This window comes from Parasteatoda tepidariorum, chromosome 5 (genome assembly GCF_982258835.1).
Source record: "Parasteatoda tepidariorum strain Cologne lab strain chromosome 5, Ptep-v5.0, whole genome shotgun sequence".
Taxonomy (NCBI): Eukaryota; Metazoa; Arthropoda; class Arachnida; order Araneae; family Theridiidae; genus Parasteatoda; species Parasteatoda tepidariorum.
This window is the reverse complement of record NC_141759.1, coordinates 90,349,429-90,376,410: the sequence shown is the minus strand read 5'-3', so window position 1 is coordinate 90,376,410 and position 26,982 is coordinate 90,349,429. Positions and strand designations below refer to the sequence as shown.

Below are 26,982 nucleotides of genomic sequence, written 5' to 3'. Positions count from 1 at the left end.
TTGACTCGAAGCATAGAAATTTTTAGACAATGCTCATAAAAGTTATTCCTTTCAACCAATGAAAATTAATTATTTCAACAAAGGAAAGTTAATCAATGTTGCGTCATCGTATGATCCGATGACGTCATCGTGTTCTAAAAATTAAATTTCATTTTCTCTGGAGATCTTACGCTTGTATGATTAATAACATTTGTGATCTAAAACACTTATTTAGCGATGTCGAAACTTCTGAAGAAAGTGTAAGTTAAACTCTATTTATATTTACTTTTAAATATTCAAGTTAAAATAATTCATATTATTAGTTTTAAGTTTTAAAAAAATCCTAATTTTTTAATTAGTACTTTGAAACGTATTATGTTCACAATTGTGTATATCTTGTATGCAAAGTAAATAGCGTATTGCTTAGTTTTTATTTTCGACTTTTCATTTATTATAAGTATCTGATATTTCTCCTAAAAGCAAAGTTTTTAAGATTTAAAATTTCCCAATGAATGATTGCCGAATAAATGAAATTAAGATTTTATACATTAAGCTGATGGATATTTTTAGTAATAAACAGTTTTTTGGGCGTTGTAAAATTGCGATTTTATAATAAAGCTTGTTTAATGTCTTAGTTACCATGTTCTACATAAAAAAAATTTCACAAATCTCTAAGTTAAATGGCTTTTTGTGTTTACATTAAACAGTAAACAAGTAAAAAGGACACCCGAATACAAAAGGTAGTTAATAAGTAAACTCTGCTTAGGTTAGTGTGCAAATTTTGACTAATTTTAGATCAAATACTTCAAGTGAATTTGGTTTGATATTTTTATGGCGTCAATAAATATTTCTGTTAACCTAATCATTAATGCAAAATTAGGAATTTTTTAGTGTATTTACTTACTGACATACTAAAATAATGGCAATAGTTTTGTCTTACCTTAAAGTTTATAAATAATTCTATTAATACTAAAATTAGTTATTAATAAATAATTTATAAGTTTTTTATTATCTTATTAATTTATTATTATTATGCATTCAGTTATTATATAATATTTATTTATATTATTTCATAAAGCGGTGTTTAAAATTATCGCTTTTTTAATTTAAACTAATGGTACTACATTGAGTAATTGACATTTTTGGTAACACTGCTCTGTCAGATTTGTTTAAAATCAATAAATTGATTAATGCTTATTAATTAATACTACTTATATTTATAAAATACTTCAATAGCAAAAAAATAGTAAACAATAATAATTAAGTTTCTTTTATTTGATTAAGTTTTTAATCTTTTAGTGATGAATATTTTATTGCAAAATATTTACCTATACTTCAGTTAAGTTTCCAGGAAGAATGTGAAAGAATTTCAAAAATTATATGCTTAGCCGTATTATACTCTATTTAGCTCCTTACTTTCCGAAAAAAAAAATCCTTTATATGCTTAAGTGGGGCCAGGATAACCTGGTTGGGTAGGGCGTTGAACTCGTGTTTGTAAGAACAGGAGTTCGAATCCTGCTGGCCGAGGAATCCCTGTGTAATAAATGGTGACTGGTGCACTGTAAATTTATCGGGGTCACAAAATACTTCAAGTTCCCATAACATATAAGTACCTCTGGAGGTACTGATCCAGGAGTTCTCTTGTCTTAAGGATTGGGTTCAAATTACAAGGTTACGGAATTGAAAATTGGTATTCGTAAACTCAAATTTGGGTCGGCTGTCTAACGACTGTTATAAAATACAATATATTTAGGTCTTACGCTTATTCTTAAAAAAATTAAAAGACTTAACAGATTTAATACAGTTTTAAATTAAACGTGTTTCTAAAAAAGAGTACTTAATTCTTTAAATTATAAAAATAAGTTCCCTTACTACAGTTCATTCCAACGTTTTTAAATAATTGTGCTACTTTTAAGATGTTCTTTTTTTATTTCATTTTATTTTATAACTGTCGTTGAACAGCCGACCCAATTTTGGGTTTATGACAACCTTTGTTCAACTCCGTACCCTTGTTACTCTATCTGTATCAAGTTATGTTTCGCTTAATTCTGGTATTACTTTTTTTTTAAACCTGTTTTCTGTATCTAATTTCGCATAATTCTGTTTCTACCTTTTTTTTATAAACCTGATTTCTGTATCTAATTTTGCTTAATTCAGTTTCGACCTTTTTTTTCTTCTAAAAAACCTGATTTCTGTATCTAATTTCGCTTAATTCTGTTTCTACCTTCTTTTTTTTTAAACCTGTGATTTCTGTATCTAATTTTGCTTAATTCTGTTTCTACCTTTTTTTTCTTCTAAAAAACCTGATTTCTGTATCTAATTTCGCTTAATTCTGTTTCTACCCTCTTTTTTTTTTTAAACCTGATTTCTGTATCTAATTTCGCTTAATTCTGTTTCTACCCTCTTTTTTTTTAAACCTGATTTCTATAACTATTTTCGCTTAATTCTGTCTCTACCCTCTTTTTTTTTTTAAACTTGATTTCTGTATCTAATTTCGCTTAATTCTGTTTCTACCTTCTTTTTTTTTAAACCTGATTTCTGTATCTAATTTCGCTTAATTCTGTTTCTACCTTCTTTTTTTTTAAACCTGATTTCTGTATCTAATTTCGCTTAATTCTGTTTCTACCCTCTTTTTTTTTAAACCTGATTTCTGTATCTTATTTCGCTTAATTCTGTTTCTACCTTCTTTTTTTTTAAACCTGTGATTTCTGTATCTAATTTTGCTTAATTCTGTTTCTACCTTTTTTTTCTTCTAAAAAACCTGATTTCTGTATCTAATTTCGCTTAATTCTGTTTCTACCCTCTTTTTTTTTTTAAACCTGATTTCTGTATCTAATTTCGCTTAATTCTGTTTCTACCCTCTTTTTTTTTAAACCTGATTTCTATAACTAATTTCGCTTAATTCTGTCTCTACCCTCTTTTTTTTTTTAAACTTGATTTCTGTATCTAATTTCGCTTAATTCTGTTTCTACCTTCTTTTTTTTTAAACCTGATTTCTGTATCTAATTTCGCTTAATTCTGTTTCTACCTTCTTTTTTTTTAAACCTGATTTCTGTATCTAATTTCGCTTAATTCTGTTTCTACCCTCTTTTTTTTTAAACCTGATTTCTGTATCTTATTTCGCTTAATTCTGTTTCTACCTTCTTTTTTTTTTAAACCTGATTTCTGTATCTAATTTTGCTTAATTCTGTTTCTACCTTTTTTTTTTTTTAAGAAACCTGATTTCTGTATCTAATTTCGCTTAATTCTGTTTCTACCCTCTTTTTTTTTTTAAACCTGATTTCTGTATCTAATTTCGCTTAATTCTGTTTCTACCTTCTTTTTTTTTAAACCTGATTTCTGTATCTAATTTTGCTTAATTCTGTTTCTACCTTTTTTTTCTTCTAAAAAACCTGATTTCTGTATCTAATTTCGCTTAATTCTGTTTCTACCCTCTTTTTTTTTTTAAACCTGATTTCTGTATCTAATTTCGCTTAATTCTGTTTCTACCCTCTTTTTTTTTAAACCTGATTTCTATAACTAATTTCGCTTAATTCTGTCTCTACCCTCTTTTTTTTTTAAACTTGATTTCTGTATCTAATTTCGCTTAATTCTGTTTCTACCTTCTTTTTTTTTAAACCTGATTTCTGTATCTAATTTCGCTTAATTCTGTTTCTACCTTCTTTTTTTTTAAACCTGATTTCTGTATCTAATTTCGCTTAATTCTGTTTCTACCCTCTTTTTTTTTAAACCTGATTTCTGTATCTAATATCACTTAATTCTGTTTCGACCTTTTTTTTTAGACCTGATTTCTGTATCTAATTTTGCTTAATTCTGTTTCTACCTTTTTTTTCTTCTAAAAAACCTGATTTCTGTATCTAATTTCGCTTAATTCTGTTTCTACCCTCTTTTTTTTTTTAAACCTGATTTCTGTATCTAATTTCGCTTAATTCTGTTTCTACCCTCTTTTTTTTTTAAAACCTGATTTCTGTATCTAATTTAGCTTAATTCTGTTTCTACCCTCTTTTTTTTTAAACCTGATTTCTGTATCTTATTTCGCTTAATTCTGTATCTTATTTCGCTTAATTCTGTTTCTACCTTCTTTTTTTTTTAAACCTGATTTCTGTATCTAATTTTGCTTAATTCTGTTTCTACCTTTTTTTTCTTCTAAAAAACCTGATTTCTGTATCTAATTTCGCTTAATTCTGTTTCTACCCTCTTTTTTTTTTAAAACCTGTGATTTCTGTATCTAATTTTGCTTAATTCTGTTTCTATCTTTTTTTTCTTCTAAAAAACCTGATTTCTGTATCTAATTTCGCTTAATTCTGTTTCTACCCTCTTTTTTTTTTTTTTAAACCTGATTTCTGTATCTAATATCGCTTAATTCTGTTTCGACCTTTTTTTTTAGACCTGATTTCTGTATCTAATTTTGCTTAATTCTGTTTCTACCTTTTTTTTCTTCTAAAAAACCTGATTTCTGTGTCTAATTTCGCTTAATTCTGTTTCTACCCTCTTTTTTTTTTAAACCTGATTTCTGTATCTAATTTCGCTTAATTCTGTTTCTACCCTCTTTTTTTTTAAACCTGATTTCTGTATCTTATTTCGCTTAATTCTGTTTCTACCTTCTTTTTTTTTAAACCTGATTTCTGTATCTAATTTTGCTTAATTCTGTTTCTACCTTTTTTTTTTTTTAAGAAACCTGATTTCTGTATCTAATTTCGCTTAATTCTGTTTCTACCCTCTTTTTTTTTTTAAACCTGATTTCTGTATCTAATTTCGCTTAATTCTGTTTCTACCTTCTTTTTTTTTAAACCTGATTTCTGTATCTAATTTTGCTTAATTCTGTTTCTACCTTTTTTTTCTTCTAAAAAACCTGATTTCTGTATCTAATTTCGCTTAATTCTGTTTCTACCCTCTTTTTTTTTTTAAACCTGATTTCTGTATCTAATTTCGCTTAATTCTGTTTCTACCCTCTTTTTTTTTTAAGCCTGATTTCTATAACTAATTTCGCTTAATTCTGTCTCTACCCTCTTTTTTTTTTTTAAACTTGATTTCTGTATCTAATTTCGCTTAATTCTGTTTCTACCTTCTTTTTTTTTAGACCTGATTTCTGTATCTAATTTCGCTTAATTCTGTTTCTACCTTCTTTTTTTTTTAACCTGATTTCTGTATTTAATTTTGCTTAATTCTGTTTCTACCTTCTTTTTTTAAAAAAAAACCTGATTTCTGTATCTAATTGCAGTTATCGTGTAACTATTGATTTACTAATTCCCTCTTTTAAATATATTTTTAGTTTTTTAAAATTTTTTTCTTATCAGAATCATTACTTGTATGATCTAAATAAATATACTATACAACTGTATCTCCTTATTTAAAAGTACAAATTTAAAAAAGTGTTATCTTGTACTTAAATAAGTAATTTCGTGTTTAAAATTCGATTCCCCAGAAATAAAAAAATTTTGTTTTTGTTTTTCTTCCATAGGTTCGGAAAGAAGGAAAGAGATTACAACTGTGAGGAAAAGTACAGGTTTTGGGTGAAGAAAACCTTTGGTCCTCCGAAAAGGATTGGGAAAAAGGACGAGAACGAAATGAGCAGGATGTATTTATTGATTAAAGGTCCCGAAATTTGGATACCGGGTAAGAGCGCTGGTGTTTTCGATTGGAAGGATAGAGGACCTTATAAAGAAGAGGTGTATTTAAAAGTATGGGATTGGTTGAAATCTCAAGATTTCGAATCATCTCCTCCTGATCTGCAGGATGAAGAAGATCGTTTGGCGAAAGCGGAAAGAAAGAAGGGTCGGAAGGTGTGGTCTCTGTTTTCGTTCTCCGCTCTGTGAGTTTCAAGGAGTTCAGTTTTTCAATAGATTTCCTTTAAATTATTAAATCCATAACTCGTTCAGTAAAAGCTTCAAATTTAAAATTTTTCTTCTTTTTCCATTTATCACTTTTTCGGCTTTGGCTGCCTCAAGTAGTTAATGGCATCTCGATCTATCCTCCATCTGTTTTCCACCATTTTCTCCATCTGTTTTTAGCCTATTGCATTTCAGCCAATTTATCTCAACATATCATATGTGATCTCTTCCATTTTCTCTCAGACGTATTTATAACTGGTTTATTGTTGTTGTGTCAAAAATCACATCTCATCTGCTGGAGTTTCATAACCTTAGCTGTTGTAGGTTCTCTAAATTTGATACATCACTTAAAGTAATCACTTTGATACATTAATCATCATTTCACATCTGCGCCATTTTATCATACCATACAGTCTTCCGTTTCCTCGCCGATTTATTTTCTTTCAACTAAGTTATATTTGTTGTGTCTGTTCTCACATCTGCTCGAGTTTATTATTCTTAGCTATTGTAGGTTCTCTAAATTTGATACATCATTTAAAGTAATCACTTTGATACATTACTCATCCCTTCACATCTGAGCCATTTTATTACACCATACAGTCTTCCGTTTCTTCGCAGGTTTATTTTCTTTTAACTGGGTTGTTGTTGTGTCTGTTCTCACATCTGCTGAAGTTTAATAACCTTAGCTGTTGTAGGTTCTCTAAATTTGATACATCTCTTAAAGTAATCACTTTGATACATTAATTCTAACTTTACATCTGAGCCATTTTATCACATCATACAGTCTTCCGTTTTCTCGCAGGTTTATTTTCTTTTAACTGGGTTATTGTTGTTGCTAGAGTTTAATAATATTAGCCACAGTTGGCTCTCTAAATTTGTTGCAAATATTAAATTTTTTTCTTATTCTCCAATATTTTTTTTCTCCTTAACCGCTGAAAAAATTCTTCTCAAGATGTTCGCAAATTAAGTAATATATTTCTTTCGAAATCTCCCGAATTAATTTCTTACTTAGAAAGTAAAATATTTTTCCGCTGTGCATGCAAAGCAAACTGAAAATTAAAAAACATTTCTTTCTTCAAAACTTTAGATTTCTTTTCTGTTAGGCACAAACTCCAGAACAGTAACAGTTAAAATTTAAAAAATTTTTTTCTCATTCGCATGAGATGAAATTAGTGACTGATATCAAACTTAAACTATTACTAAAAGAATATAAGTAAAGGTCAGAGACATTTTGCTCTGAGATTTTCTAATGACGTTATACAAGCAAATTAATTATTCACAAAAAAAAAACTACCTTAAAAATTAAGATCTATTTTGTTCCAAGCGAGCTGTTTCTCAATAATACGGGATAAATATTTTCCTTAAAACTACTTAAATTTTTAAAATTAACTAAGAAAAATTTAAACATATTTAAAATAAAGATCGAAATAGGATACGCAAATGAAGAACTTGCAAAAAAAAAACTACAAGACTGTAACTAACTGTATGAAAGGTACAGAAGGAAAGCGGCATCAGTCCACGTGATCAAGTTCTAAGAAAAGATAAATTTTACGACAGTAAAATATCAGCTAACTCGATCCTCATACTACTAACTAGATAGACATAAAATGGATGGTAAGAAAAATTTTACTGAAATAAACTGGTACTGCAGTGAACTTTTCATGCCCATTATTTATCTTGGCCTCTTTTATGTACTTTTCGGAAATCTTATATACTCTTGATGAAGCACTGCCTCAAAGCGCTAATAATTTGAGTTCTTATTATGCAGAAGACAAAATGATCAGAAAGCAAAGAGTGGCGTGCCAATGTGTATGGATGCCTGGGGTTGCCAGTTTGCCCTCTCTCTGCACGCCATAGAACTGACGCAGCTTTTACTCAGTACCCTCTATCTAGTTTATTCAAAAATACCAGTAAACACATCCATTTTTAAGCTCTAGTTTTAAAGTTTTAATTATAATGAAAGAAGGAAACAGAATTTCTAATAATACAATTCTCTAAAAAATTTACTGAACACTATTCACTATGCAATTAACAAAATTACTACACAATAGATCAAATTCTCTAACAATTTATTTTCCTCAGTTTTTGAAGTATAATTGCTAGTTTCTTTTATGATCGTGACATACGAATTTTCCATCAATCCTATATAAACAGTCAAGATAACGTACGAATTTTCCATTAATACTATATAAACAGTGAAGATAACGTATGAATTTTCCATTAATCCTACATAAACAGTGAAGATAGCATACGAATTTCCATTAATCCTATATAAACAGTGAAGATAACATACGAATTTTTCATTAATCCTACATAAACAGTGAAGATAACATACGAATTTTCCATTAATCCTATATAAACAGTGAAGATAACATACGAATTTTCCATTAATCCTACATAAACAGTGAAGAATTCGTTCACATAAAATTTATATCCTTCTGAAAATCACATAGCATACTTCAATCAATTTTAACTTTACAGCATTTTGATTCGTAGACGAAATTCTTTGTATATTACTGGTACTTAGTTGCATGGGCGTCGTTAGCGAGGACCGGATAGTTGATATTTGTCTAAAAGTCAAAATCAATATTTCAGATAAAAAATATTTTCGTGAATTAACATCGATTCAAACTTTTTAAAGTTAAAAATTATAAAAAAAGATAAATTATTATTCTTTGTAATGATAATTATACTACATTTAGGAACTTTTTTCCTTATGTGAGAAATTTAGGGATAACTTTCGTGAATATTTAATTTAATTTCAACCCCCAGAAAAATTGGGCTCAATTTTAATTTTAGTTTCTTAATTTTAGCAATAGACTGGCACAAAAAATATCAGCTTACATTAAATATATTTCAAAAAAGTATGAAATTTAAAAAAAAGAAAATTTTAAATTAAAAAAAATTAAAAAAATAAAAAATTAACATCTTTTTTAGCGATTGGTAAAGTAAATAAATTAACATTAAAGCTAATCAGTGTAAGCATGTATAGCAAAAGTAGGAAAGAAATACTTGAGGCGGCCATAAAGTGTTGTTTATACAGTTGATTAAGTATACCACATTGGAGAATTAAAAAAAATCAGGGATTTCACACTGCAACCGGAATCATTGTCAAAGAAATAATGAATTCAAATTCTTCTCAATCGAAAAGTTACATTCCGGTATCACCTCCTTTCAAAATTTTTAATACAATCAATCATTCATCCATTATTATTTCCTTATACAATTATTATATTTAAGCTTATTCCTTATAAAAAATATTTCTGGTCATTGGTTTATACTAAATTAATGTGTGTATCAAGAGAAAAGCAAATCTGATGCTTTTTATAACAATAAATGTTTAAGTTCTTCTGGCTATCTTTAAATTTTAAAAATTTAGTTATGAAGAATAATTGTTTAAGTTGTTGTTGTTAAGTTGGTTAAATTAAGTAGTTAAGAATTAGTTGTTTAAGTATACAAAACAATACTTTTCTATTGTTACATGAGTTTGATTCTTATTTCGATGATGAATGATTTCGTATTAGGCATGACTTGCGAAAACAACCAATGACCTCACAAGGGCTTGGGAACCATAAGATACCCTATATACATCACTTCACAAAGGCTTGGGAACCATAAGATACCCACAGCACATCAGTTCACAAAGGCTTGGGAACCATAAGACACCCACTATACATCACGTGACATAGGCTTGGGAACCATAAGATACCCACAATGCATCACTTGACATAGGCTTGGGAACCATAAGACACCCACAATACATCACTTGACATAGGCTCGGGAACCGTAAGAGACCCATATTCATACCAATAAGTTATCTATAGAAAAAAATAAAAACTGGGGGTTTAGAGCGGACTTCCAGGTTGCTGCGGGTTAAGTTTACAGAGTTTTGTAATTTCATGTTCATAATATCTTAATTGGAAAAATCATAGTAACCATTTTCAAACCTCTAATTTTGTGTAATTTTTAATATGTCATTATACACTATAAAACTACAAACTATAAAATACATTACTAAACACTATAAGACTACAAACTATAAAATGTATTACTAAGCACTAAGATTTTTTTTTATTAATAAGGGTTGGTAACCGTAAAATCACAGTTGAGGCGTAGAAGTGGTTATCAGGAAATTAACAAAAATAGTTTTTCTTTTCTTAAGCTTTTCTTTAAAAGAAAACAGTTAAATAATTTAAGAGTTGTCTTGTGTACGATCAGATAAAGCAACCTGGACGGGTGGGGGTCCCCTCCAAAAGGTCCCACCTTATCGTGGTGGAGGGGTTTAAGGCTCCCATTTTTTAAATAATGAAGCAGAATATTTTTATCAAAATTCTACATCGAAGATTATTTAATGAATGGGAGCTGACCAAGTGGACCTACTTAAGCTATTATCAAAATGAAGTAACACAATTTTTCAGTGAATAATTTTTATAACACTCTCTTTCAAAAGAACAGTGTATAAAATACAGTAACTGCTTAAATAAACTTAATAAATAAACGAAATAAACGTAACAGAATGAATAAAGTACAGTGCCTAGTCATGATTGGTGTCCACAAAATAGTCCTGGGGCTAAAAGGTGATAGGAAACTGCAGACAGCTATCACAAGACAAATCAGTGGTCATATAGTCAGTGGTCCTAACATTTGTTCAGGGTCAAAAGACTTTCCCTGTATGCATAAAATGTAATGTGCACCAGGCTACACCTGATCATTTGCTGTCCTGTATGGGGCTAGAGAAGAATTTTATCTTGGAGGATCCGGCGATGGTATATGATTTTCTGTCGGTGAACGGTCTTCTGGACTTGGTCTAGGCTTGTTCTGGGTTAAGTGGAATAAGTAACAACATAAAGTGCAGTAACTGCAACCAGATAAGAAAATAAAAGGGTTGCAGTTAACCTAGTGCCCCTGTGATGCACACAAATATTTTGTTTAGCAGTTTAAAAGGGCAATCTTAGCAATTTTTCTGTTAGAATTTCCTTCGTCTTGTTATTTTTAAATTATGCTTCTACTTTTACTGTATTTTTTGCAAGGTTTTTTTTTCTTAAATTTTTAAATGTTTTTGAGTTTTTTTTCTTCGAAAAATACTTTTTTTTATCATTTTTAATCATAATTTCATTTATACATCAATATAAAAGGAAACACGTAAGCGGCATAAATGAATGCTCGAAATTTAAACGAAAAGCGCAATATAATCTGAAATAAAGGAAGGAAATAGTGACCCAGAACAGTAACCGCGTAAGAGTAACAGACTAAAAAATAAAGTAATGTATAAGAGAAGTAAACGGGTAAAATTATATGTAAAGACAAGCGCATTTAAATATGGAGTTAAAAATGCAGTAGATCATCGTGTAAAAGTAATAGTAAGATAAGAAGATATAATGCGTCTAACAAGTAAAATTAACGTTTAAAATAATAAAGCGTAAAATCTAATGCGTGTAATGACTAAAAACAATGTGTAAAAAAGTAAAAGTGTAAACGTAAGCATGAGTTGGGAGCGCGTAAAAATAAAAGAAAGGCATAGTATTTATTTATTGAAATAGTATTTATTGAAATTACATACATTTGCTGACTTGTGTGCTCAATATAGGCTTATAAGTCATTGTCAAGTAGAAAATACAGATAGAACAATTCAGAGAAAGACATCACAAAGAATACATCCAGGGTTACGGCGGGATTCGAACCCGCTACCTCCACGCTTAACAGAGCGTTTGGACCGGCGATACCGCTCGACCAGGGAGGCCCCAGAAAGGCATAAGGAAAATTAACGCTTGACGCATCAAGCAGTTAAAAAAAAAATCAAATATAAAGTAAAAAATGTCATTTAATTAAATTGTAGCATAATGAAAATTAACACGTAGTAAAAGTAATATGTAAATGTAACGTATAGATAAAAGAATATAGAGAAAGGTAAAATATAAGGAAAAGGCAAACATAACGATTAAAAGTATCTCGTAAAAAATTACGCATATTTTCATGCTTTAATTTACACCCAAGTAATGCATAAAATGTAAAGAGAAAAACATAACGCTCAAGATAAGAAAACACGTTTTAGTGAAGCATAGTAAAAGTAAAAGCTTAAATGTAACACATAAGATAAGTAGACTCGTAAAAGAAAAATAAAGCATAAATAAATAAACGAATAATAGAACTTATATTTTATTTTATAACGGTCGTTGAACAGCCGACCCAATTCTGGGTTAATGACTACTAATGTTCAATTCCATATCCTTGTAATTTTGAAACCAATCCAGAAGACAGGGGAACTCCTGGATCAAATATAGGAAGAAATTTGCCTTCGTGGAGGACTTTTTGATGGAACTAACCCGCATTTGCGTTACATGGAGAGAAAGAACACGAGAACCTCCCACGGTGAGCTTGACGGCAAGGGGACTCTAACCCATGATCGTCTACCACTGAGGATATTTCACATCAGCACTGTGGTCGGTGCAAGCTGGATGCGGAATTCATATTGACCCGCCATTTGCGGGATTCGAACCCGGTTCACCTCATTGGAAGGCGAACGCTTTATCCCCTGAGCTACCACGACTCAATAGAACTTATAATAAAATTTTTAATAAAAAATGCAAGATAAACTCGTAAAAGCAAACGCATAAAGAAAAGTAACGCGTAAAAGTAAAACTAACGTCTAAGAAAAGGAAAATAAAGCTTTTTTAATTTCCTAGTTCACGATTGCAACGCTTGAATACGCCCTCTAGCGGGGAAGATATTTTTAGGTGTTTATTAATTAAGTTTTCATTTAGTTCAACATTTTTATTTTTTAAATTTAATAAGCCACAATAATGAAGGAACGTTACCATGCTACACTGAAGAAATCTCTATTTATGCCGTTGCGTTCGCGAATATCGCTGCTCACCTAAAAGCAATTTCAGAGATAGCCTAAGCAGTAAATCCTTGAAAGCATTTTACTTTTTAAGATGCTATGATTATGATTCATAAACAAAGAACTTCATTTTTCTTACCTTAATATCAGTTATCAATTTCCTTTCTTCAATAAAATGCACATCAAAATAATTTGGATCTTATTAATCAGTCTCTGGACAATATTTAATGAAAAGTCATTAGTAAGAGGCGGAAAATTCATTAACGAAGTTACTTTTATGCATTGTTTATGCTGTAAGTTCACTTATGTTCTAAGTTCAAGCACTTCATTCGTAGATTTCCTGACGGAACATCGTATTTAGTTTTAAAAATTCTACATTAATTTATTTGGCTAAAATTCTATTAATCTGTCTCTGAATAGTAATTCTTATTAATCTGTCTCTGGACAATATTTAATGAAAAGTCATTAGTAAGAGGCGGAAAATTCATTAACGAAGTTACTTTTATGCATTGTTTATGTTGTAAGTTCATTTATGTTGCAAGTTCAAGCATTTAATTCTAAATTTCTTGACGGAAACATCTTATTTAGTTTTAAAAATTGTACATTAATTTATTTGGCTAAATTTCTATTAATCTGTCTCTGGATAATAATTCTTATTAATCTGTCTCTGGACAATATTTAATGAAAAGTCATTAGTAAGAGGCGGAAAATTCATTAACGAAGTTACTTTTATGCATTGTTTATGTTGCAAGTTCATTTATGTTGCAAGTTCAAGCACTTAATTCATAGATTTCTTGACGGAAACATCTTATTTAGTTTTAAAAATTCTACATTAATTTACTTGGCTAAATTTCTATTAATCTGTCTCTGGATAATAATTCTTATTAATCTGTCTCTGGACAATAGTGAAAAGTCAGTAGTAAGAAGCGGAAAATTCATTAACGAAGTTACTTTTATGCATTGTTTATGCTGTAAGTTCATTTATGTTGCAAGTTCAAGCACTTAATTCATAGATTTCTTGACGGAAACATCTTATTTAGTTTTAAAAATTAACAACTTTAATTTATTTTGCTAAAATTCGCCTATCTCAGTGGATTGAGATACTAATTTAAAATGGCTGTTAACGTTGCACTAGAACAGTGATTCTCAACCTTTTTTTTGTGGCGGCACACTTTTAAAGATTTCGAAAATTGACGGCACACAATGAAAAAAATTAGTTTAAAAGTTGTTTAATTACCTATAATGCACTGTGTTAAATAGTTTGTGATAATAATTTTGAAAGTGAAATAAAATAATATGTACTACAAAAGCACATTTATTAAGGGATTAATTATTTCTTTCGACTAATTTTTTATTAGTTAGTAACAGTTTTTTTGCTAGTTATTAATTGTTAGCTTGTTTTCCATAGTAATTAACTGTTAGTTTTTTTACATTCATTACTATTATTTGTGATTTCTTGTTAGTTAGCTTTTTGCTAATTATGTTAGCTTATTTTTTCTGCTAGTTAAGTTATCCTTTGTTAATTTGTTTTTATAACTATTAATTGCATAGCTTACTTTAATGATTAGCTTTTATTTTCGCTTGGAAGTTAGTATTTAGCTTGTTTTAGCCTTTGTTAATTAATAATTTTAATAGTCATTAAATTTCCTACTAATTTCAACATTATTTAAAATTGTGTGTCAAAGACAATTTAAACACTTCCTTCTTATTTTAAGATTGTCAGAGACAAGACAATCGCCCACAAAGACATGTGCACGCGGATAAAGCGTGGAAAAATTATAAAAAGTATATATATAATATTATATATCTATACACTTTTCTTTAGTTTAAACTTTACTTGTAATAAAAAGAGCATTAATCTTTATTGTATCATTTCTAATATTTGGCGGCACATTTTAAGAATTTGGCGGCACACAAAAGTGCCGCGGCACAGTGGTTGAGAACCACTGCACTAGAACTTAGCAAATGTATTATTGGCGACGGTTTGAGATTCTTCTTTAATTGCGAACTTCCTTAATACTGGCGCATATACGCATTAAATTACCCTAATTTGGATTGTTGGGCAAATGGTGGTGGAAATCACCTCATCATGCTTTTTAACCGCCAAACCTTACGTTAACTTTTCCAGCTGACAAATCCACTGGCAGACTTTGGGTGTTTTCTAAATGAACCTTAAGTCTAAGTGAAAGTTCTAAGTGAATTTGGTAAAAACTAATCGGCAACGAGCTAACTTACTCAAGTTCACTAACATGTCTCTCAGAAAATCATTTACTGAGTTTTATATGCATGTTGATCGATTTTACTCAGATCAATTTGTATATTATTCGTTGTTGTTTTGGTACTGGCAGAGGTGGGTAACTTGAAAGCCAACTGCAAATTAACGTATTAACTAGAATTAATCAAGACTGTGTTGTGATCAATCCCCTGTTTACTTGGCGTTATTGTGGTTTTCCATCCATCGATATTCAATTAATAAAACATCATTCTATGAGTGCAACATCGAAAAACAGAGTAGAAAAAAAAGTCTGCCATCAAAAATAGGCAAATCTTTCGGATTTTTCATCATTTAACTTTCTCTGACCTCAGAAGGCTCACTTATATAAGCTGAAAGTTTTCTGTACTCAGGGGAGTACTCAATCCCGAAATCCCTCAGAGCATTCCATATTCCCGCTGTGACCCAAATTTTGTGTCTTTGTTTTTATAAGCCGTTATTTGTATTAAGCAACACAAGCTCGTATGTGTACGTAAATAAAGGACTTTTATTTTTTATTTTAGCTGTTCCTCCAGAGATACGATTGCAAAGAATAAACTGCATGGAAAGCTTTGTAACACCACAGAACCCTTGGAGAGTAAGTGCCATGGATTCGTAAAAACATACTCTTTTATCATTTTCATTCAAGAATTCACTTCATTAATTATATTATTTTCATAACCGGTTTGAAATAAGATTGTGTTTTTAGTCGTGCATGGCTGTTAATAGTATGTTAATCACGGAGAAGTGGTAAGAGGCCTCTCTCTCAGAAGTAGAACTCGATCTAACTCTTCAAAAATAAATAAATAAATCTTCAGAAAAAAATGGCTACATTCACACTAAATAATTTAGTAATTGAAATTACATTTTAAATTGTACACATTTTGCGAAATTTCACTGTGCAATAATTTATTGTGTAAAAATTTATTTCTAATAACATTCTTTTTAAATTCAAAAGCGAAAGTTTAAAACCATTATGCCATATATGTATCGTTATAGTTTCTCTTAGCATTAGAAACAAAAAGTTACTGCTTGTGCAGTTTCAGAAATTTTCTCTGTGCTTTTCACTCTTATAACGCAAAAATCCTTCGATTAAGAAAAAGAAAGAAATTTTGCACATTTTCAGAGAAATGTTTACAGTATATACCTTCAAAGTGTTAAAATATATACGTAATCAAAATTATTATTATTTTTTTTTTGGCAGCCACGTACTCTTTTGTCTAATGATGATGCTCATTATGATTCACTTTGTATAAATTTTGAATTAGTTTTAGAGTAATTAAATAGTTTATTTTGATGGTTTTTCAGATATTACAATATAAAAGAATACAATAAAATTATGCTAATCGAAATAAAGTTCTGAATACATAATTTTGCAGCCACATATTCTTAAGACTAAAGATAAAAGATCTTAGCCTTTGAAATTTCGAATTAGTTTTTGGAGTCATTAAATTTTAAAATTTGTTTTTTGACTTTCTTCTATGATATTCTTCTAGATAATGACGAAAAGCTAATAATAAAAGTTCGTACTTTCTATTATTTGGGAGATTATTCAGGCAAACCAACTGTGACTTCATCAATATTTTTTTTAAAGATTATTTTAATGAGAATGCTCGATGTTTACATTTGCGTAAAGCAATTTCCCTTGAATTCTCCTTTCCCTTATTAAAAAAATTTCCTTGAATTCTCCGATTAATCTCGGATATCCTTAAGAATCTGAGAAAGCTGTTATAAGGGTAGGTGAACGATAGCGAGCAGAGGATGTCTAATTAAAAATTTTTACTCACATCGCAAAATTAAGCTATCGTGTATTCTTAAACCAATAGTCTGATTTACTTTAAACGCTACAATTTTGTAACTATTTCTCCGATTTTTTTTTTTTAGATGCATCAAAGTGTCCAGTATTGTGCATATTTCGCCCACACGACTAGATTTGGCGACACCATGCGACGAGGAGAGAACATTGTAAACTATGATCCGTGGCAATATTCGCCAGTTTTGAATACGGATATAGCATGCAGTTACACAAGAATTCGTCCCTACCAATATTCAAAACCAACCATATACGTAAGAACATTTTACCTCTTTATCTGAGTGAAAAGTTATTCTTTTTCTGCTAATTGCCACTTAAGATTAAATTTTAAAATATGCTTGTTTAAGTCGTTAAATTACTTAACAATATCTAGTGCAAAGCGTCGAAGTAGCGGGTTCGAATCCCACACTTACCCTGGTTGTATCTTCGTGCTGGCCTTCTATTTGACAAATGTTTATAAGCCTAAATTAAGCGCACAAGTCTGCAAATGTCTGTAATTCCAATAAACCAATAGACTTAATAATATATCTTAATTCCCATACACACTTACTATTATCCCAACCAAATTGTAATTTATAATTAACATTCATAGAATTACGCAAGAATCTACTGAAACTGCGGATGGCGAGCAAACCCACGGGGTCGCTACCAAGGAACCAGTATTTTGATAAACGCAGTGTGGAGCAACCCAGAACACGAGTGGGTATTAACCAGAACACCTGGGTCGCCACTCTAACAGAGATTTACGACCTTGTTATTTTTACCGATTAACTTATTTGTCTCATTTTGTACGTAACTATTGTTTTTTATTATTTTCTCACTATGTAAATAACTGATTTATCGCAGATTTCCCGTATCTTTCATCGATTATTATTCATCTTACATCTATCGCATTATTTTAGTGTATCAAATTGTTATCGTATCATGCTTATCGTATTAAATGCTCACATATTGCGTCTGTTCATACTTCACGACTTTTTCTCGCTCACGTGGTGCTAGGCACCCCCTCTCCCTTTCCCATTTAATTCCCTCATCACATATTTCCCCATTATCGATTTTCAAAATTCGGCGAATCAGTTAATGCAGTTGCGCGGCAGTGTACTGACGCACTCGGTATTTCCAACGTTCCAACTACGTAATAATATTATTTGAAGATCAAATATAAAAGTTAATTTGCAGTAAGACAGAAGAGAGTCGCGGTGGCTCAGGGGACAGAGCGCTCGCCTTCCAATGAGGTTATCCGGTTTCGAATTCCAGTCGATACGAATTCCGCATCCAGTTTGCACCGACCACAGTGCTGACGGGAAACATTCTGAGTGGTAGAAGGATAAGAGTCCCCTTGCCGTCAGGCTAAACGTGGAAGGTTCTCGGGGGTCTTCCTCTCCATGTAACGCAAATGTGGGTTAGCTCCCCCAATACTTGATCCAAGAGTTCCCTTGTCTTCTGGATTGGGTTCAAAATTACAAAGCTACGGAGTTGAACATTAGTAGTCGTAAACTCAAAAATATTGGGTCGGATGTTCAACAGCTGTTATAAAATAATTTTTTAAAAAAATAAGAGCAATGATTGGTAATAAAATCAACTAATTTATTATCAATTCATTATAGGTTATCAATTTATTAAAGTATCTATAACTACCAAGATTTTTTTGATAATCATAACGTAGACGTATACAGGGTAACAAAAAAAATATAGGGATCATTCTTGAATGTTTTTATTTCCAAAATTTATTACATAAATTCAGCGATGCTTCTCAATATGTCGACCTCCGGCATAATAGATTTGTCTACAACGCTTCGATCATGATTTTAAAGCCCGCAAATATATTTCCTGTGGGATTTTCTTCACCTCTTCTCTAATAGCTGTTTGAAGGCTTCTCAATGTAGAAATTCTTCGCTTATTCAGTTTGTTTTTCAGATGTCCCCATAGGAAATAGTCTCATGGTGAAGCATCAGGACTGTTTGGAATCCATTGTTCTGGTCTCAGGAATTGCACTTGCTGATCTGTTAGGAATTTCTGGGTGACCTTAGATGCATGCGATGGGGCAGAGTCCTGATGGAACACAGCATCACCATTAGGGTACAATCTGCAGTAATCATAATTAATAAAGGGTTTTAATATCTTCTGTATGTTATACTCAGAATTTATTTTGGCTCCAGGTTTCACAAACCGAGGTTTGGTCACACCATAGGTAAATAAGCCCATCCAAACCATTACGCCTTTGGGATGAGGCACCGTGGTTGATGTTGTCAAGTCTTGCCTGTTCTACCCACGGCTAAGATATTTAACTTTAGATTTAGCATTGGTATCTGATAGATAGATCCAAGCTTCATCAGTTGTGATGAACTTTCGCCATCTGTCCTTACGGAGAAGCTTGTTGAGGGGCCATGAACGTTGCCTCCTAATCTGCACCGATCTCTCTTTTAAATGATGACATTTAGGTTTTTTATGGCATTTTTTTCTTCAACTTTTGTTTTAATTGATAGCTTACAACTTGCTGACTGACGTTAAGAGCTTTAGCCATGCTTGCCTGTGTTGGTTGATCCGGTTTTGATGTCATCTTATCAAGCTTCTGCAAATCTGATTTCTTCAATTTGCTTGGCCGTCCACTTCTTTTTGGTTTTGCATTATTTTACATCAATCCGAGTCTTGAATTCTTGATGCGGCTGATATGGCTGAGTGAAATCTCAATACCTTTATTTTTAAAATGGGTTTGTATAATCCTGTGGCTCCATCGAAGTTCTAAAAATGCTTTTACTTGACCAATTAGCTTTTTGTCAAATTTTTTCAAAGGTATTTTTGTGATTTTATGAAATAGCATTGCAATTGAAAGTCTAATAGCAGAGCTTTAGATCATTTTGCTATATATGTAAAAAGGTTTTAAAACTTCAGTGGTAGATAACCACAAAAGTGATCCCTATACTTTTTTGTTACCCTGTAAGATTGCTTTTTTATTAATTATAGTGACGAATACAGTGCTTGATTTATCACAAGGACTGAGAAGCACATGCTTACGACCCCCTTATTTCTAGTGCCCCGTAAATGTTACTAATAATTTTTGTGTGTGTGTTTCCTTAAGAATAGTCCATGAGTTAACAAAGATTGAAATAAAAAATAAGCTTAAATTTACTAATATATCAGGGCTCGAAAAATCGCCCGTCCGCCCGTCCTCGCCGGTCAAAAATTACCCGCGGTCAATGAATTTCTCGAATCCGACGTCCGCGTGGACGGCCATTTTCCCGTTAATGTTCGTGATATATTTTAAATTTTTGTTGGAATACATCTGAAATTTTGATGGGTGTCATTAAAATTTAAGATACATCTAACATCGTTAAACACCAGAAAACTTCAGCCCTCCGAGCCCAAGCTATTTATAAAGACATAATGCAGCAAAATGACCCACAATACAGCAACATACTGCTCATGGTGGAAATGATGTTTTCTCTGTCTGGGAGTACTGCAGCGGTTGAAAGGGGCTTTTCAGCAATGAACTTTCAAAAAAGCGCATTACGTACGGTCTTAAGCAAGAATCGTTAAAAGCAATTATGAACATCTACCTAAATGGAAAACCCCTTTAAATTTCTGTGCAGAAACCTCTGTAAATCAAATTGGCTTGATTGTGGATCTGGCAAACGTCATATTTGATTCATTTAAAAAACGCAGTACCCTCGGATAAATTGACATTTCAGATAACTTGACCTTTGTTATTTAAATTATTTCATGAAAGAAATAATAGGTTAGTAACCTAATATTTCTTTTATTACTGTATAATGTAATCCTAGTAACTACTAATTCATTGTGCAATTTATATAAATGCTTGCAATAAATAGGAGAAAATTATATTTTTATTTATGTAGAAGCTACGGGTTAGTTTCAAAGAAGGACGGGTACATTGTTGGACAAGCCGTCCTCGGGGACGGGTAAAATTTTTGAGTTTTTTCGAGCCCTGTAATATATCGTAATTTACTTACGTCGTAAATAATTTAAAAGCACTAAACAACGGGTCAACTATGTCTAAAGTAACGACTAGGGGGTAACATATAGTTCTTTACCTAGGGCCCCTGAATTTCTAGATCAGGTCCTGGATGAATAGTTTATAATATAGAGTAGAAGGAGTTTATTTTATTACTCATGAATATTAGCTATAAATGAAAATGTTTTACTATTAATTTTATTTTTCTCCATCTTACTTTCAGTCCTGTTGGAGACAGGACATCGACAATAATTACTTTATATGTTTGTTAGATTTTAATCTACGCCCTATTTACTACTGCACTTTTTTTAAAAGACAACTAACTAAAATGATAGCTAAAAGAAAAAATTCATAAATTTCAGCATTATTTAATTTCAAAAGTAAGGACTGGCTTTCTGTTAGAAATTGCGCGTATCAGGTATACTTTGCGCAATACTAGATCTTTTAAAGTCTAAATCTAGTAGGTCCCGCATTGGACGGATCACAAAGGCACGGTTCCCAGTAGAACACAGAAATCAAGCATCACTGGCTGCGGTCAGTAAGCGGGTGGGTGACTGTGGTGTGGGTAAATAAAAAAGGGAGAAAAAAAGGGGGTGACTAACATTAAGTCAACTTAGGATTAAATGCAATTTAGAGACAAATTATGTAAAGGCCGAAAAAGATGATAGTGGGGTACATAGGAAGTGGGTACAAAATTTCAGGTAAGTGCAACCGAGGAACATGCTGAAAAAAAGGAAGAGAAAACAACTTATACAGTAAAATCACTCACCAGACCCATAGTGAAGGATGCTAAACAAAATATTTTATTCAAAATTTAACATATTTGAATTATCAACACATTGGCAAACATGCCAACAAAGAAGACTCGGCCTAAGCCGAAAAACAGACAAACACATTAACGGGGAAAACAAGCAACAACTAACTGTTTCTTCGTTATGAAGATAGGCAAGAAAAACCTCGCCAAAAAAATTAAAATTTTACGAATATCGCATTGGTTGGACGGAGAAGGATCAGAGGGGCAAATCACAGAGCTGCAAAAATTGGCCAACTGGCGAAATTAATTTTTATGCTCCATGCCAAACATGAAGCAGGGTTGTCAAAAGTGGTGACACACCTGGAAAAGAATTTTGTGGAACGTTCTGGAACATTCTTGGTGCCTTCATAAAATCAAAAGGGGCGCCTTTGCATTTGATGCAAGCCGAAACGTGGGAAAGCGGACTTGGGGTCACTCCTTCTCAATCCAACAAAGGGGTTTGCTGACTGGACATGCATCTTGCTGTCAGCGAAGCAACAAAAGGAGGAATCTTTTAACGGAAGAACATAAATGCAGAGAAAGATTACTTTCCCAAGGTTACAAAATAAATACTTGAGGCTTAAAACTTAAACATTACATGAAATTATTGCAAGGAATTATTGAATACTGACAAATAAATCACATTAATTACAAGTGTAAAAAGAAGAAATTAAAAACCATACAATTAAAAGTTTATCACAAACTTAACAGTTACAATATTAACTTACGTAATTATTTAAGCTGTTTATTACATTATTAACAAATTAACAATTAACCAATGATTATTAAATTAGATGAATGATGATGACGAAATTAGAATTAACAAATGATTTTAATTAATATGTAGTATACCATACTACAGTGACCACTCTGATCAGTCTGCGTAGCGACCACGTAATCGGTCCTCTTTAAACTGTTCTACCGTAAAGGGATGTTTCTCAGACAGTCGCCAATAGCCCATTTTGCAGCTCTAGTGCGACGTACCTACCTTCCTAAATCTAATAGTATAGTATATCTATCACATTTCTTCCAAATATATTTAATCAGGTTTTAACATCAGATTTATTTTTCCAGTACGTGAGACCTAAGGGCTGGATCATATCGAAGTGTATGCTCAATATGGCTAGAGTTACACAAACAGCCAAGTACATGAATCAGGTAATAAGTTTTAATTGTTACTAATTCTTTGCCGCATTATTTCATCATTTATAAAATCAATATGATATCATACACCATTTGTCCAAAGTATCCGGACATACTTCATAAAATGAATATGATATCATACACCATTTGTCCAAAGTATCCGGACATACTTCATAAAATTAATATGATATCATACACCATTTGTCCAAAGTATCCGGACATACTTCATAAAATTAATATGATATCATACACCATTTGTTCAAAATATCCGGACATACTTCATAAAATTAATATGATATCATACACCATTTGTCCAAAAGTATCCGGACATCCAGTGGCATGGACTTAGAGCGTCCTAGGACACACATTAATATGATGTTGGCCCCCCTTTTGCATTGATGACAGCCTAAGACTTTCCACCAGTTTTTGATAGGAATTGACTTCACATCTGAAGTGAGTGCTTGCAGTGAGGATGGTCGATTTGGCTGGCTACGAAATCTGCACTCTAATTTGTTCCTAAGGTGTTCTATGGGATTTAGATCTGAGAAGTCCAGTCCAGTTTTTGAACACCCATTTCGTCAAACCACGTCTGTGCAAGCCGCGATGTGGGAATGGAGCAGTTATCCTGCTGGAAGAGAAATGGGCCTTTCCCGAAATATTGCCATAAAGTTGGGAGTGCAGCTTTGCCCAGAATATCCATATACATCTCAGAGTTCATGTTTCCAACCACAGGAAGTAACGGACCCAACACAAAACACGAGGAGCACCCCCACACCATTATTCTTCCACCATCATGACAACCTGCTGTCCGGTTACTTTTGGCCATATAGTGTATATAATTTCGTTATAATATCAGGTAGTAGCGTATCGAGGAAGAGTAATACTGCGTCCAAATTTTCATTTCCCAGTTATTACTTCGAACCGACAAAAGAATTTCACTACCCTGTACTGGGTACCCAGAACCAGTTAATTTTGCTGGGTAACACTCATTTATGTTCGATATTACCATATTCAGAATTATAGCAACCTTAAAACTATTCATAAGAAAAACTGTAGTTTTGAAATCCATGTAATGCATTAGTTACTTAATAATCCAGCTAAATTTCAGGTTTGTGCAGAATTCAATTTTTTAGTAAACCTTGGTAAAATGGAAAGAGAATAGCCTCGCAACAGAAAAATTTGTTCTAAACTAAACTCAGTGGCGTGACAGCCCACAGAAGTCCAAGGCAATACCTCCTAGATGGGAAGGCCCACTGTACCCATCCCAGTTTTCTCGACCTTTGGGCTCTGGGGTGCAAGAGCAGATGTTCCTGTTGTGCGATCAGTGCAACGCGGAACCCAGTGTTTCGTTCCCAAGCATGCTTGGTATCAACTCAATGAAGGGATGAAAGGCTGGGTCAATCTTGTCCAGCCCGAGTATCGAACCAAGGACCTGTGGCACGACAACGCGAAGCGCTACCACTCAGCCACCGGGCGTATGTTAAAAATTTCCGAATTTGGTTCCGTCCAGGATCAAACTGTGAACCTTTTGGAAAAATTTGTTCTCCAAAAGAAAAGGGGGATACCCGGTACTGGGTAATAAAATTCTTTTGTCTGTTCCGGGTAATGAAAATCTGGTCGGGTACCCAGTACATCTCTGATAAGCTCTACTCCGTTTAAGAGAAGGACATGAAAATTCAGAAATCCAATGTTGAAAACAATTTTGACTAAATCAATATGATAGTTAAATAAATACAGAATTAGAAATAGAGAATTACAATGATATTGTGTTAAAATTGATAAAATCCCAAATAACTAAAATGCAAAGATAATTGTAGATTAAAAAGTAATATCTATTCATTACTCTCAGACTAAATTTGCTTTCAGCAAATGAGTAAATGCTATAAAATGATTATATTTTTTGAGAGTGTAAGTTTAGCATTTGATGGAAGCATAATAGAAAACAGCAGCAAGCAAGATAGGAATATTTTATTACAAATAACTTAATCATTCTTATGCTAAGATTAATTTAAACATTATAGAAGATTAATTTCCTAGAGATAAATAAAAGCGCGTATTAAACCCGAGACGATTGGATACCTTCAAGTGACGTCATTCAATGGCGACGGCTCAGGGGATAGAGCGTTCGCCGTCCAATGAGGTGAACCGGGTTCGAATCCCAGCAATGCTTGTCGATACAAATTATGCATCCAGCTTGCACCGACAACTTTGACGAAGCGAAATATCTCGATAGACGATTCATGGGTTAGAGTCCCCTTGCCGTCAGGCTAACCATGTGAAGTTGTGGTTTCTTCCCCATGTAACTCAAGTGCGGGTTAGTTCCATCAAAAGGTCCTCAACGAAGGCAAAATTTCTCCCAATACTTGGTTCAGGAGTCCCCTTCTCTTCTGGATTGGGTTCAAAATTACAAGGTTACGTAGTTGAACATTAGTAGTCGCAAACAACAAAAATTGGGTCCGCTGCTCAACGATGATTATAAAATAAAGTAAAACTGACGTCATTATAGGTAAATCGTAGCATTTGTAGATTCAGAAGCTAATCAAGTTCGACACACACTGTCAATTTATTTCATTATAATTTTATGATGTTTAAAAATATTTTATTATTATTATCATAATTATTATCGTCACTATTGCACAAATTACACTAATGCAAAAATAATACAAGAAACAAAAATAAAGTAAAATAGTAGTAGAAAAACGAAAAAAAATTTTTTTTAAATACCCGCACACTCGTGATATTTAACTGACGAAGATATTTAATTGATAAGGATATTTGATTGATTAATTTTGCAATATTTGATGGATAAAGCTTTAACCCAAAGCCTGGTTGGTAGGGCGTTGGGCTCTTGTTCAAGTGGTCGTGAGTTCGATCCCCGCCGGCTGAAGACTCTCCGTGTAGTAAATGGTGACTGATGCGCGTTAAGTCTGTCAGGATTACAATGTCCTCCAAGTGCTCATAACACACCTATATCTCTGAGGGTACTGAATTGGAGATTAATCGTTCTCTGGTTCAGATCTAAATTACAATCTAATTCACGATCTGTGGATAAATGTATGACTGGGTTCACCCTATAAACACGGGCTGTGACATGCGTGTGACTGAAGTCGTATTTTTGGTCATATATCGCGCCACTGGAAAACAAGAAACGAACCCTCTGCTTCAAATTTGCTTGGTATTTAAAACAGAAGCTTGCTGGTATTTGGCAAGTAGCATTAGAAACAACAACTACAACCCATAAAGTGACAATGTGCCCATTATGAGATAAATTTTATTTCATATTATAACCGTCGTTGAACAGCCGATCCAATTTTATGGATTTACGACTACTAATGTTCAACTCCGTAGCCTTGTAATTTTGAACCTGATCCAGAAGACAAGGGAACTCCTGAATCAAGTATTGGGAGAAATTTTGCCTTCGTGGAGGACTTTTTTGATGGAGACAACCCGCGTTTGCGTTACATGGAGAGGAAGACCACAAGAACCTCCCACGGTTAGCCTGACGGCAAGGAGACTCTAACCCATGATCCGTCTACCACTAAGAATATTTCTCGTCAGCAGTGTGGTCAATGCAAGCCGGATGCGGAATTCGTATCGAATGGGATTCGAACCCGGTTCACCTCATTGGAGGGCGAACGCTCTATCCCCTGAGCCATCGCGGCTCATTATGGGATAAATGTAATTATTCCAAAAAGATGAAGAGTGGTTACTTACTTAACTATTTCATATTCGACATTTATTTTGCAAAAGTAAAACATCCGTGACCAACATAATATATTTTGTATTTAAATATCTTTATATCAGACTAAAATTATTCAATCGCGATTTTTTTAGAACTAAAGATGGTAGCTAATAGCTGGAAATATCCGCTTCGCTTTAGCTACCACTGTTCTTAGAAAGACATTTTTCTGTCGGTGCAAAATATTATATTTAACGCATTTGATGTAAAAGTCTTTTTCTATTCTCTTGACAGATAACGGGTCAAAGACGTTTCTTTCTATATTCTAGTAATTCGTTTCGTATTCTAGTAATTCGTTTCGTATTCTAGTAATTCGTCGTATTCTAGTAATTCGTTCATATCCTAGTAATTCGTCGTATTCTAGTAATTCGTTCATACCCTAGTAATTCGTCTAGTAATTCGTTCTCGTAATATTCGTTTTTATTATTTATTTATTTATTTTTTTAATAATTTTATTTCCAAGTCCTTATTATTGTATTCTAAAATTCTATTTTTCTGGCAGGTTTGCTGCAGATAAAAGTTGACGTCTTCTTCACTTGGATTTTAAAAAAGCGATTTAATGTTTCATTTGAAAGAGTGGCATTGCACTTTTTATTAAATCATTCTTTTCAACTGTTTA

General features: G+C 32.3%; 1 protein-coding gene across 1 annotated transcript; it reads left to right on the top strand.

Annotated features, from left to right (window-relative positions):
• The first annotated feature begins 216 nt into the window (after window positions 1–216).
• LOC107439905 (uncharacterized) lies at window positions 217–26,982 on the top strand. Its single transcript, XM_043040265.3, has 6 exons — window positions 217–239; window positions 5,441–5,595; window positions 15,427–15,500; window positions 16,787–16,969; window positions 22,556–22,639; window positions 26,866–26,982. Exons 1-6 carry the CDS (start codon window positions 217–219, stop codon window positions 26,878–26,880), a joined length of 534 nt encoding a protein of 177 aa, XP_042896199.3. The 3' UTR covers window positions 26,881–26,982.

What these genes read in the sequence shown, in the direction of transcription:
- LOC107439905 (XM_043040265.3), top strand. Translation starts at nt 217, where the DNA reads ATGTCGAAACTTCTGAAGAAAGT. An exon ending in TCGAAACTTCTGAAGAAAGT is followed by an intron (nt 240 to 5,440) that starts GTAAGTTAAACT and finishes TTTCTTCCATAG; the next exon opens with GTTCGGAAAGAAGGAAAGAG. An exon ending in TCCCGAAATTTGGATACCGG is followed by an intron (nt 5,596 to 15,426) that starts GTAAGAGCGCTG and finishes TTTTTATTTTAG; the next exon opens with CTGTTCCTCCAGAGATACGA.